The sequence below is a fragment of the Canis aureus genome, chromosome 26, assembly GCF_053574225.1.
Source record: "Canis aureus isolate CA01 chromosome 26, VMU_Caureus_v.1.0, whole genome shotgun sequence".
In the NCBI taxonomy this organism is placed as follows: Eukaryota; Metazoa; Chordata; class Mammalia; order Carnivora; family Canidae; genus Canis; species Canis aureus.
The window spans coordinates 30,898,398-30,911,898 of record NC_135636.1 but is presented as its reverse complement, the minus strand read 5'-3'; the positions used below and the strand labels follow the sequence as shown (position 1 = coordinate 30,911,898).

Genomic DNA, 13,501 nt, shown 5'->3' with positions numbered 1-13,501 from the left:
TCCAGGATCACACCCTGAGCCAAAGGCAGATGCTCAACCACTGAGCCACCCAAGGATCCCAATACAGTTTATTTTACTTTTTTAAAGGTTTTATTTCTTTATGCATGAGAGACAGAGAGAAAGAGGCAGAGACACAGGCAGAGGGAGAAGCAGGCTCCATGCAGGGAGCCGGACGTGGGACTCGACCCCAGGTCTCCAGGATCATGCCCTGGGCTGAAGGCAGTGCTAAACCGCTGAACCACCGGGGCTGCCTTAAAGTTGATTTTAAAAACTAAAAAAGCAAAACTGGGAAAATTCTGTCACTTACATCAGTGTATATAATGTGTAAGTGAAAGACTAATAAAAAATAAATTAATTTAAAAAAAGTTAAAGACGACTAATAATAATGCAACCAACATCCATGTGCCCATGTAGTAGCTTAGGAAATCGTGCAACAGCAATCCCTCTGAAGCCCCTGCCTGCTTCATTATTAATCCTCTATTAACTTATCCTCATAAGCTTTGCCATACATGTATCTCCATGCAATAGTCTTGGCTGCCTCTGAGCTTTAGAGTCATGATGCAAATGTATACTTCTGTGACTTGCCGTTTCTGCTCATTTTTAAGATTTTGCTATGCTTATGTGTGTAGTGGTTACTAACTTGTACAGCTCCATATTATTGCCATTCTGTGGCATGCATACAGGCTGTTTGTAGTTTTGGATTTTTCCAAACAAAGCTGCCATGAATATTCTTGTTCATGTATTTTCTAAATTAACATGCTGAGATGAAACTGCTGGTTGTGAGGTGCATGTTCAACTAGTTAATGCCAGCTGTTTCCAAAGTGGCTTGTATTAATTTATCTTTCCACCAGTACAGTAAGAATTCCTTCAGCACATCTTTGCTAACATCCACTGACACATTTTCACATTCTAATACTTCTCTGCACACTTAAGTCTGTTAACAGACAACACTTAAATGTTCATGTAACCTGTGCCAGGCCCTGTCCTGAGCACTGTGTGTATGATCTCATCCTCACAAGAACCCTATTGATTAAGAACATGTGGTCATTTATGCCCAAGAGAGCAAGTCTTTCTCCCTCCCCTGCCTACTTCCCTTTTGTCTGGGCCTAGTGGCCACCTCATCTCTTTCTTCTCCCAAAGTGCGTTGGGATGGGTCCCAGCAGGGCCTCAGTCCTACCCCGAACCTTTCTTCCCCAGGGTGTTACTCCCTGTCAGTCCGCCTCAGCCGCCCTGCGTCGTGGGACAGGATCAGACACTACAGGATCCAGCACCTTGATAACGGCTGGCTGTACATCTCACCACGCCTCACCTTCCCTTCACTCCAGGCCCTAGTGGATCATTATTCTGGTATGGTCTTTTCTTGCATCCATTAGACTGGGATGTGGGATCTGGGTAGCAGACGGTTGTGCCCTTGGGTAATCTACCTGCTGGAGAACATCCAGACAGGTGGAAGAGGGGCCTCTCCATCTCCATGCCAGTCCCTGTGCTGAGAACATAGGCCAGAAGCTCCATCTTCATCCCATGCCCTGACAGCCACACAAACTTCCCATGTGAACCTGGGCTGGCACCTCACTTACCATGGTGGTTTGAGTCCAAGGCCTCAGTGACAGGCACAGTTCTCTAAACAAGCCTAGAGCTGTTGCTGTTGTACAGCAGTTCAGTTATTCTTAGCATTTTCTGGTGCCTGTCCTGTTACAGGGACTGGAGGATGCAGCCACTAAGGCATTGTCAAAGGGACAGACAGGAAAGACCATCCTGGGAAAATTGATCAGGGGTTTCCTAGAGGGTGGGTTCATGCAGTGGATACTGACAGAACATGTAGGGATTTAAGTATTCTCTAGCTTCTTCCCAAAGCACTGTCTCAATCAGAAACTGTGCTCAAAGAGGTCCATACACCTACCCAAAACCACAGTAAATTAAATCTTCAAAACCTAGCCCAGAGTGACATTATATCTCAGCCCCTAGATCAACAGCTTGAGGTTTGTGAAGAAAAAAAAAGTAATCTCTATACCCAAAGTGGGGCCTGAACTCACAACCCTGAGACTGAGTCATATGCTCTACTGACTGAGCCAGTTAGGTGCCCCTTGTCATTCTTTTTTGAACATGCCCCCACCTGCCAAATGGGGAAAGCTGTCAGGGTTGGGGGCGGGGGGCGTTAGGGAGGAAAGCAGGGCTGAAGTCAGCCGTGTCAAGGGTCTAGGTCTCTTTCTCAGAGTTGGCGGATGACATCTGCTGCCTCCTTAAGGAACCCTGTGCCCTGCGGAGGGCTGGCCCACTCCCTGGCAAGTCCATACCTCTACCTGTTACTGTGCAGAGGGCACCACTCAATTGGAAAGAGCTGGACAGGTAAGGGGACCCCTGGAACATGAAGGCAGAACAAAGAAAGACTCACCCCTGGGAACTCACAACCCCAAATGAGCTTGTGGGGACACTGGTGAGCCAGTATGAGTGACCTCGCAGAGACCAAGGCAGGCTCAGCAAGACTGTAGGGGGACTGGCAGGAAGAAAAGGGAGAGGGTATAGGGCAGGCCCAGACACCAGAGATGGCCAGGATGGAAGGTCATACAAGACGGGGCGGAACAGAAAGCACCAACCCAAGTCAGGCTGGGGTTTTATGTGACAGAACGGGGAGCAACTGGGACTTTTCAGGTGGGGAGAACTTGAGCTGTGTGGTGAGTGCAGGGAGCATGAGGCTACTTGACCCAATTCTCTTCCCCTCTCCATAGCTCCCTCCTGTTTGCTGAAGCACCTGCAGCAGGGGAGTCCCCTCTCCTCAGCGAGGGGCTCCGGGAGGCCCTCAGCTCCTACATCAGCCTGACCGATGACAGCTCCTTGGAGGATGCCATGGCCCAAAGCAGAGGCCAAACGGGAATCCAACGCTGCAGCACCTAGACCCCCAGCTCAGCTCAGCCTGAGTACTCCAGAGGCAAATTCAGAGTCCCACCTGTGTCGTCTGTTACTTCCTCTTAGCCCTAACAAGTCAATTAACCCTCTCCCAGTGCCATGAACCCACCTGCAACCTCTAGTTCAAATAAATGGACAGGGCTCCAAAGAGACTAAGCCTTTGGGGTTTGACCCAGTTTGACCGGAGTTTAGGATTTCCAGTACCATCTTCCTCCCCTGCCTGATGATCCCCTTCTATACTCCTACAACCCCACCCACTAGGTAGAAACAACCACTAGCATCAAGAAAAAAATATCATTTGAAGAGAATTTACCATTCTCAAAAGGCAGGACCGTGGCCCAGAAGGGACAGGAAAGCAGAAGGGATGGATGTCTTACCACAGCAACAGAACCCAGGATGTCCAGCCTCCACCTGGTTCCCAGAGGAAAGGGGACCTCTCACAGTCCAGGTTCTCAAACAGCCCCACCAAACCTCTTCTCTGAACAGTCCTAGCTTCAAGATCTCTTTCATTTTGTGGCTTATCATTTGAACCTGCCTAAACTTTCCAGTCTACAGTGGCCTTGCCATCTTGTGGTCAAACACAAAATGGCAACTTCTGGGCCTGGCACACTACGGTGAGGTCGGTCATGTGTCTCAGTGTTGGGCAGGGGCATCAGACGTCAGTAAGCCTCTCTCCACAAAGCCAAGACCACAGCCTACACCAACTCTAGCACTTGATTTCCCTGCTTCCCATTAAGGGAGGCCCAGCTGGAGCTGCTACAGGAGCAGAGAGAGGAGATGGAGGGCAGGGTTCTGAGGCTAGCGGTAAGGTGGGAAAGGCTTTAACAGGTATCATCAACAGATTTTTCAATTAAAGATTTGATTTATTCAAGTACCCAAAAACATTCTACAATTAAAACTGTTATTAGATGCTGCTTGTACTGTGCTATGGACCACGCACATACTGCCACACTGTTTTCAGAAGACTTGAAATGCCATTGTTGGTTTTAAAAACTGTACACCTGATGGAGATATGAGGAAGACAATTTAATGTTTCATCCGGATCCAGAGGTGCATCAAATTAAACGACAGCTCCGATCAGCAAACAGGTGTTTCATGATGATATCCAAGAAATGGTTGGTGATGGACAATTCAGAAATGCTTCCCCAAAAGGCGGATGGTTCTTTAAAAAGTTTCAGATCACAACCCTTGCAGAAAACACTGATGCCCAACACACTGATTCTCGGTCCAGGAAACATGGGTCTTCTAGGTTCCACGTGGCTGGGGTGCCCCTACAATCAGGTTTCTGTGCTGTAACTATGAGGGTCCTTTGGACTGGACAGAGAGCAGGTGGCGTCTGTACACCATCAGTCATAGTGGATGGCAGTGTAAAAAATGATCCAAATAACCTAGAGAGGAGACAAGCAATGTTCATAGGTCACCTGGGTCAATATAGGCCCCTATTCCACAAAACAAAAATGTTACAGATTTAGGATGTGTGCACAGTGGGTTTCCCAGGGACTATCCAATGCATCTGCCTGGAGGCCTAAATGATTGCACTGAAATCAAGCTGTCTCTAACAGAGCCCAAGACCACGTAGCAGTGCTCCCACAGGGACTACAGACAAGCTTCCCTTTCACCCAAGTAACAACTGGAGCACCAGGCAGTAGAGTTATAAAAATATAAAGAAATGATACAGGTAAAGCAGACTGTACTGCTAGTGTTAGGATTAGCAACAAATTGAAAAACCACCATCATACCCTGTCAAATAAAGCAGAGGTTCTCAAAACTGGCTGTTCACTGCAATCTCCTGGGACCTTTAATCCATATGTATGCCCAGGCACTCCCACCCAGAGATTTTGATTTTATGGATTTGGGCTAGGTCTATAATTTAAAAAAATTAACAGATACAATTCAAATTTCATAAAGCTCACCTTTGTAAGTATACAATACAAAAAAAAACATATACACAATAGAGAGGGGGTTTTTAATATATTTACAGGTGCAAAGATCACTAACTGATTCTGGAACATGATCACCCTCAGTTTCTTCCCATTTCCTTGCCACCCCCTGCCTCCCTCAGCCACTGGCAACCACTAATTTACTATTTTCTGTGTGGATTTGCCTACTCTGGACATTTCACATAAATGCAATCACACAATGTTTTGTGTCTAGTTTCTTTCACTTAGCATAACGTTTTCAAAAATCATCAAAGCCATAGCCCCTATCAGTACTTTATGCCTCTTTATAGTCTAACACTGTATGGATATACAGCATTTTATTTACCTATTGACCAGGTGATGGTTGTTTGTGCTTATCTGCTATTATGAATGCCATAAACATATTTTTAAATATTTCTAGTTTCTACGATGCAGCCAGAGTTGAGAATCAGATATAGAAGCTGATGACAGGCACTGGGTGCACACACCATAGGGAGGCTACAGTGTGCCACACCACATCCTTTGAGACAACAGGGTTTGGTGGAGGAAATGCCCACCATTCCCTGGAGTTTTTTTAAAAAATGGTACCCCAATCACACTGTGTAACCCAATCAGTGTGCTCCCCGGGATAAACCACAGGATCCGCTATATAATCGTCAGCTACACATACCATGAACAAGGCAAAAGATGTCATAAATCCTTCTTTGGTGAGCTCCCACGTGCCACCATACTCTTCCTCATCTATCTGCAGGTAGTTGCTGAAGTACAGGTACAGGACTCCTGCGTTGATCACACAGAATCTGGAGGGAGGACAAGCACCGAACACGAGCCACAAGCTCAGAACACTCAGAACTCCCATCACCGTCCCGCCTTACCAGGACCCCCGCCATCGTACAATCAACTATTGTATTATGGCAGCAAGTGAAATAATACATTAAAAACACCTAGACCCTCAGTGGAGCTGCTCAGTGAGCTGGAGACATAAAGAGCAAGTTTGTTTGTTTGTTTGTTTGTTTTAGATGCCCAGCAAAAAAGGTAAAATAAAGTTCTCCAAGTCCTCTCACAGTAAGACAGAATGGTAGCTGGACCATCCCAAATAGGATGGGCAGCGGACATGGGCCTCCAAGGAGCTCCAGCTGGGTGGGGTGGCCACGCAAACACGATAGGCTGCTGCTTCATGGCCTCATGAACAAGCAAGCATACAAAAGCAGCTCCTGCATTAATTCCCAGTGGGAGACTATTTCCAGATATCTGCTGTCTGCTTCTGCACTTGATGCACAGGTAAACACTGAGTTCCTGCCCTTCCTTAGCTATCTATTAGGAGGCCAAAAACAGGAGTGAGCATGGAATTGAAACCAGAGGTTTGTGAGCACCTCCAGGAAGCTCCTGACCCCCTGTATTATATTAACTAATAAAGGATTTAGAATGCAGTGAGGTATAATAATATTATTACCCTGCTGTACTGATCTCTTGTTATAATCATTTAAAAGTAATTTTTATAAAGTTATTAAGACTTTCTTTCTGATCTTCCTAGTTACAGCATCTAATCTAACGGGGAACTCTTGGTCTTAGGCCACACTGCTCCTGAAGGCTATGGTAGAAAAATGCAAAGAACTGGTTCCTCCTAATGGATGAAGTGTGGGCTGGTGTGGGGGAGGCAGTACAATGATGCTGAGGAGTGTCAATCAGTACAAGGGATGGGGGCAGACCCTGAGGCTGTTTAAACAAGGTGGGGATGAGACAGGTATACAGATGTCAGAAGTCTAGTTTTTGTTTTAAATATTTTATTTTTATTTTTTTAAGATTTTATTTATTTATTCATTATTCACACAGAGACATAGGCAGAGAGAGAAGCAGGCTCCATGCAGGGAGCCCGAACGTGGGACTCGATCTGGGTACTCCAGGATCACGCCCTGTGTCGAAGGCAGGCGCTCACCACTGAGCCACCCAGATGTCCCTAAAGATTTTAAGTTATCTCTATACCCAACCTTGAACCCATGACCCTGAGATCAAGAGTCACATGCTCTTTTGGGTGAGCCAACCAGGCGCCCCAGAAGCCTAGTCTGTGAGCATTTAAGAGTATGGGCTTTCTCATGAATGGGGGGAACAGGAGCTTGGAGACTAGTTTCGACTTGTACCATGTTTTAGGATGTGAGCAGAAATAGAGCTTGAGGACAGGAACTGGGAAAATGGCTGAATGAGGAGGTAGGTAAGAGACCCAAAGACTTCAAGCCTGAGGGTCTAGGAGTATAATGGTTCCAGTAACAGAAGCAGGAAGTCAGGAAGAACAGGTTTTTCTTGGATTTCACACAAAATACAGTCATTGGTCTGGCCATGTTGTGGCTACATCCTTATTTTTTGCCAGAAATCTTGGGACCCAGCCAATCTGGCTGTCTCCCTCTGTCACAGTTTCATATTGTTTCATTTCTTAAAGATTTATTTGAGAGGCTGAGAGACTGAGAGAACAGAGGGAGGAGAGGGAGAGAATCCTCAAGCAGACTCCCAGCTGAGTGCAGGACCCTGAAATCATGACCTGAGCTGAAATCCAGAGCCGGGCACCCAATGGAGTTCATTTTGGACAGGCTGTTAGTGGTTCCAGACAGAGACTACTAGTAGGACTCAAATATTACTCTGGGACTCAGCTAATAAACTAGGGCTGGAGAATGAGACTCATTGAGAGTCTGTGGCTATAAATGTGGCTGCTTGGGACGCCTAGGTGGCTCAGCAGCTTGAGTGTCTGCCTTCAGCTCAGGATGTGATCCTGGGGTACAGGAACTAGTCCCACATCAGGCTCCTTGTGGGGAGCCTGTTTCTCCCTCTTCCTGTGTCTCTGCTTCTGTCTCTCGTGAATAAATGAATAAAATCTTAAAAAAAAAAAAAAAGTGGCTGCTTAGTAATAGGAGGAACAGGGAAATATAAGGAAAAGGAGAGGGATGCCTGGGTGACTCAGTGGTTGAGTGTCTGCCTTTGGCTCAGGGCATGATCCTGGGACTGAGTCCCACATTGGGCACCCTGCATGGAGCCTGCTTCTCCCTCTGCCTGTGTCTCTGCCCCCCTCCCCCCCACCCCGTGTCTCAGAAAAAGACATAAGGGACATAAGGGATGAGAGAGAGAAAAGAGCTAACAGGGCCTGCCTTCCAAGGGTCACACACTAAGTAGCAAGTGAAGTCACAGAAACAAAGGCATTTATTTAAATGTCTAGTGGTCAAGGGGGAGGGATCAGAAAAGGACTGGAGGGATTCACACTGAGCTTAAAGTATGAGCATAAACCCTATATTGTAAATGCGAGGAAGAGAACTACATAGCAGATGTACAAAAAAAATGAACGTGTTGGATTGAGGGGTTGGGGGAAAAACCTTAAAAAGATTCTCCAATGCATTCTTAAAAAACTCTATCCTAAAAATTTCAATCAGAATTTTAACAAAAAGGCAAGCCCGGGATCCCTGGGTGGCGCAGCGGTTTAGCGCCTGCCTTTGGCCCAGGGCACGATCCTAGAGACCCGGGATCGAATCCCACGTCGGGCTCCCGGTGCATGGAGCCTGCTTCTCCCTCTACCTAGGTCTCTGCCTCTCTCTCTCTCTGTGTGACTATCATAAATAAATAAAAATTAAAAAACAAATAAATAAAAGGCAAGCCCGGTGGTTCAGCAGTTTAGCACTGCCTTCAGTCCAGGGCCTGATCCTGGAAACCTGGGATCAAGTCCTATGCTGGGCTCCCTGCATGGAGCCTGCTTCTCCCTCGGCCTGTGTCTCTCATGAATAAATAAATAGTCTTAAAAAAAAAAAAAAAAAAAAAAAAAAAGAATTTTAACAAAATAATGAATCTCTAACAAATACTCTGATTTCAGGGCTGGAAAATTATGTAACAGTGGTAACGTATGAATGACCCTGCTTTCAAGGTTTGGTAGGAATTCATTTCAGGCTTTAAAAAATTTTAGGGACGCCTGGGTGGCTCAGTGGTTGAGCGTCTGCCTTCAGCTCGGGAAATGATCCTGGTGTCCCAGGATCAAGTCCCATGTCTAGGCTCCCTGCATGGAGTCTGTTTCTCTCTCTGCCTATGTCTCTGCCTCTGTGTGTGTCTTTCATGAATAAATAATTAAAATCTTTTTAAAAAATTAAAAAATAATTTTAAAAATTTTAATAAGCATTCACTGAGCACTATTAATCATAATGCTCTATGAGAGAAGCAGGAAGGGACGAATAGTGCTCCCTCCTCTCTGATGATGCAAAACCTCAGAACTGAGAAAATGGTTTTACCTTAATATGCCCTCATTGTTGCCACACCAGAAATGAAAAGAAGCCAAGGTGGGGTCTGGACAGAGGGCAGTAAGGCAGGAAGTAGAGGAGATGGTCACCAGAACTGAGCACCAGAGCCATTCTGTCCTAAGCCCAGGCAACTGGGTCAGACAGATGAAGGAGAGGGAATGTGTGTGGAAAAATCAATGTCCTTGGGCCCTTTCCAAGAGCAAGGGGAAAGGTGCCAACCAAAGGAGGAAAGGGATTTGTTTTGAGTGAGAAAAACTGGCTCTGGCAGGAGAGCATGGGACTGAACCCCAGGAAACAGGCAGTCCTGAGAAAGTGGCACTATGGGTGAACTACTCCAAGGCGAATTCACTCCCAAACACCTCCTTTCCTGTTTTCTCAATAGCAATTTTTAGCACTCTTTGTAAAGCTAATCATATGATTGCAGTGAACCATTTATGGAGTGCATATGATGTCCTAAGCACTACATTTAGGAATTTATTCTTTGCATTATCTTATTTAGTTCACACATTAAGTTTAGAAGAGAGTACTTTTAATGCCCCCCTTTTTAAATATTTATTTATCTATTTATTTATTTATTAATTATAGACATAGAGAGAAAGAGAGGCAGAGACACAGGAGGGGGAGAAGCAGGCTCCTTGCTGGGAGCCTGACGTGGGACTCGATCCCAGGACTCCAGGATCATGCCCTGGGCCAAAGGCAGGTGCTAAACCACTGAGCCACCCAGGGATCCCCAGCACCCCCTTTTAATGAGAGAATGGAAGCTCAGAGAGGTGAGCCCCAAACGTATGTTGCTTGAAAGTGGCAAAGCTGGAACTTGAATCCAGAGTGTTCTACAGTGAAGAGAGAAGAGAAGAGAAGAGAAGAGAAGAGAAGAGAAGAGAAGAGAAGAGAAGAGAAGAGAAGATCTCTAGGCAGCTTAACTCATCTGCCACAGTGGAAAGAATACTAAGCTAACTCTGGTCTAGGTTATACTATTCCTGGATTTGGTGATTTCAGAGAAATCTCAGGAATCCTGCAAGATGAGATACGGGCAAGGGGTCTGAACCAGTGTTATCCTCTCCTAGAAAAGTGACTGTGTGAAGACAGGAGACTCCCTCTTGTCTTTAGACTGCCTTCCCCCTTTCTCTGACCTTTTATCTGCCTTTTCTTTCACAGAAAGCTCAGATGGGATGACGAACATTCTAAAGAGTATTTATATACCTCCTCCAACCGGGGAAGACTTCTATGAACCCCAGGTCCTGTGTCTCCTCAACATCATTCAGAACTTACCACCTATCCAGTCTGTCAAAGTTAGGCAAAGCATAACTCTTACTCCTTTCCTGGGTCAAATGCTTTCCTCAGTACAATAAATCAGAAACTTTGTTAGAAGAGGGGACTGTACATTCCTTTTGGGTTATCTTGTGAAAAAATAAAGAACTCACAGGACTTTGAAATCTATTTCACCCTTTTCACCCTAGGGTGAGGGAATAACAGATGTGATCACCCCTAAAACAACCAATGTGATGGTCCATGGGTAGGGATCACAGTTTCTATTCCCCATGTGAAAAAAAGAAAAGCTCAAAGGCTTGCCTGCCCATTTGTCACTGTAGCTTACCCACAATTCCTATCTTGACACAACTCCTACACATCCTTTTAATTCAATCTGGTGGGCATGTGGACTCATCACTTTCAGTCACTTGTTAACAAGCTGAGCCAAGACCAGGGGCCAGTGTCAACTGTGCTGTCACTGGCCACAGAAACACAGTAAAAAGTAGAGGGCCCAACCTCCTACTTTTTCACTGCTTTTAAAAAGTAGGGATCTGAAATAACTTCTGCCAAAGCCAAGATCCAGGACACCCAGCACACTGCCAGTCACAAGGGAGTGGTCATCTAGTATAGAAATTCCTCTACTTTCCAAATTTCCACTGGCACAAAGGTCATGCTGGAACTAGATGCCTGCCACCAGTAGGCAATCCAGTAGCTTTGGACCCATGAACGAATGGACTAGCCCTGTCTTCAAAAAGATAACACGTCTAATCTAAGATGCTCCCAGGCCTGCTGAACTGAAGAGTGCTGCACCAGACCCAGGAGTGCCATCATAGGGCTACTTTTTTGCTTTGGTCACTTCTCTCTCTCTCTTTTAAAGATTTTATTTATTTATTCATGAGAGACAGAGAGAGAGAGGCAGAGATACAGGCAGAGGGAGAACCAGGCTCCATGCAGGGAACCTGACGTGGGACTTGATCCTGGGTCCCCAGGATCATGCCCTGGGCCAAAGACGGCACTAAACCGCTGAGCCACCCGGGCTGCCCTCTTTTGTCACTTCTCTTTCTCATACATAAAGAGTCATATTAAGGGGAAAAAAATCCTCCAACTTAGCAATGGCCTTTTCCATAAAAACAAAACAAAATCTCTATTTGAAAAGAAATATCATGAAAATGCAAGATACCCAAGACTTACCCTGCTATTCCCAAGAAACCTCGCAATGGTAACACTCCCCAAATGACACCTAGGACTACAGCAATGATCTGTCGGAACCAGTATATCACATCTAAAAATTCATCCTGTAGAAAGAAAGAAAGAAAGAATGCATGCATTATCTGCAGTAGGTGCCACACGAGAGCCTCTGTAATAGGTAAAGAATAAAAAAGCTTTCTGCTAAAAAACACATATTCCAGAGAAATGTCTCCAAGAGCAATAGTGTGTAGTTTTCTGATCTCTAGCTCTTCTTATACTAAAACCTTTTTTTTTTTTTTTTTTTTTTTAAAGAACATACTTAGTTATCTTAAGTGATGACTTCTGGGCCTGAGTGCTAAATAAAAATTTTAGAAAAATTTACTTTTTTTTTAGGAGCTTCAAAAATGAAATGGCTTGGGATGAAATGGCTGTGGTAACTGTGCTACTGGTCACTGAACACTCGGGTCTGACCCTCAGAGGGGAGACCATAGACAGAAGCACCATCTTCCTGCACAGTGAATTCTAAGTCACAAAGAAAGGAATCAGAAACAAAAGTGAAGGCAGGTGCCAGCATATCTAATTTTCACACGAAGACTCAGGTTTCTGACCCGCCCCAGATTGCAGAAACCAGTCCTTGTACAAGAAGAAAAGAAAGAGAAATGACACAGCACATCAGAAAGGTTTTACAAGAGCTGGGCAGGGCCAGGGGCAGGACAAGGGCACCTTCAGGAAGTACCTCCCATCCTCCCATCTTACAGGAACTCCAGGAAGGAAAACCCACTTCATCAGCCCAGAAAAACAAGGGGAAAATACTACAAATATAGCATTCTCTTCAGGCCAACTGGAGTCAGGCTGCTTGTGTTGGTGCCTTCCAGGTCATGGAGCAGGGCTGGGGAGTGCCTACGCTCCGATCTGAAAGCGTGTGACCAGTGAAAACGTCTAGAAGCCCTGACCGTTCCTGACACACATTTGGGGTTTACCCCCTCTCCTTCCCTCTGTCACATACACACCCTCTGAGGGCGGGTCTCGGTCTCCCCTCTCACAGTGACCGAGGCATTCGGGATCTCCCATTCAATAAAAAGCCAAAGGCAGCAAGCAGCTCACCTCTAGCGAGCCGCCTCAACTGTAGACGCTTTCATGCACCACGGTACCCCCCCTTCCAGAGCTGTGCCGACAACTGGGTGGCGAGAACCCCCGGCAGAAAGTCCACAGAAGACTGTTACCGTTACACTTCGCGCTAACGACTGTATGAAGTAATGAATTCGAAGACAAGTCGCTTACTCAAGATCTTACTGGCAGTAAAAGGCGGAGGTGGGACTCGGCTCACGCCCTGCCCGCGGGTGGCAGCTCCTGTGCCCCTCCTCGCTGCTTCCCGCGTGACCCCCGCGGCTTCACGCTTAGGCCGCCCTGCGGTGAGCCCGGAGCCCAGCCAGGTTCGCCGCGACACCCTTGGGCCGCCCGCCCGCCCCCCGCCCCGAACACTCGGCCGCGCCCGAACCGCGCAGGGCACGCTCGGGCCTGTCCGCTGGTCCCCGAGTCCCAGCCGGCACCTCGAACCTGCGCCCTCGCCAGGCCCCACCGCACCTTGTCCTCCCAGGCCGCGTCGCTCCGCAGCACCTTGCTCCACACGGACACCTTGAGGGCCCCGTTGGCCAGCTGCGGCTGCGGCGGCTCCTCCTTTCGCCGCCCGCCGCTCATCCTCCCGTCGCGCCGCCCGGGCCGGGCCTGGGGCGCGCGGGCCGGGCCAAAAGGAGTCGGAGTCTGGGGTCGCGGGCCACGACGCGCAGGGCGGCGGCGGCGGCGGCAGCAGCGACAGAACCGGCGGTCGGGTCGGTAGCGCGGCGCGGCTGCCCTCACTCGGCCGAGACACCGGCTCAGCCCGCTCTCGCTCGCTCAGCCGAGACCTGGCGCTGCGGGGGGAGGAGCAACGTAGCGCCGCGCGTCCTCCCGCCGACGAACCCACGCAGCCAATCGGCA

At 47.3% G+C, this 13,501-nt stretch overlaps 2 protein-coding genes across 7 annotated transcripts in view; one reads left to right on the top strand and one right to left on the bottom strand.

Annotated features, from left to right (window-relative positions):
* The window catches only part of SLA2 (Src like adaptor 2), a 31,741-nt gene extending 27,448 nt beyond the window's left edge, over positions 1-4,293 (top strand). For 2 of the 5 annotated variants that reach the window (XM_077873016.1, XM_077873015.1), the window contains 3 exons: positions 1,198-1,347; positions 2,214-2,346; positions 2,727-4,293. In XM_077873016.1, coding sequence (XP_077729142.1) covers positions 1,198-1,347; positions 2,214-2,346; positions 2,727-2,892 — 449 coding nt within the window. In that variant the 3' untranslated portion in view covers positions 2,893-4,293. Of the gene's footprint in view, positions 1-1,197; positions 1,348-2,213 lie in introns of all 5 variants that reach the window. The other 3 variants (XM_077873019.1, XM_077873018.1, XM_077873017.1) reach the window with 3 other exon arrangements.
* On the bottom strand, positions 3,747-13,446 carry RAB5IF (RAB5 interacting factor). Of its 2 annotated transcripts, XM_077873030.1 has the most exons (4): positions 13,109-13,436; positions 11,528-11,631; positions 5,494-5,623; positions 4,112-4,292 (listed from the first exon to the last, which is right to left on the bottom strand). In XM_077873030.1, the coding sequence occupies exons 1-4, from the start codon at positions 13,220-13,222 to the stop codon at positions 4,251-4,253; spliced, it is 390 nt and encodes a 129-aa protein (XP_077729156.1). In that variant the 5' UTR covers positions 13,223-13,436; the 3' UTR covers positions 4,112-4,250. The 2 variants fall into 2 exon arrangements, with proteins under 2 accessions (XP_077729157.1, XP_077729156.1); XM_077873031.1 differs by lacking the exon at positions 5,494-5,623 and having other exon boundaries at positions 3,747-4,292; positions 13,109-13,446.
* Positions 13,447-13,501: the final 55 nt, after the last annotated feature.

Bases quoted from the DNA above. Each gene is read 5' to 3' on its own strand.
- RAB5IF (XM_077873031.1), bottom strand. From the start codon at position 13,222: ATGAGCGGCGGGCGGCGAAAGGAGGAGCCGCCGCAGCCGCAGCTGGCC. The intron at 11,632-13,108 runs GTGCGGTGGGGC...TTCTTTCTACAG, and splicing joins ACGCGGCCTGGGAGGACAAG to GATGAATTTTTAGATGTGAT. The intron at 4,293-11,527 runs GTAAGTCTTGGG...TCTCCTCTCTAG, and splicing joins GGTTTCTTGGGAATAGCAGG to GTTATTTGGATCATTTTTTA.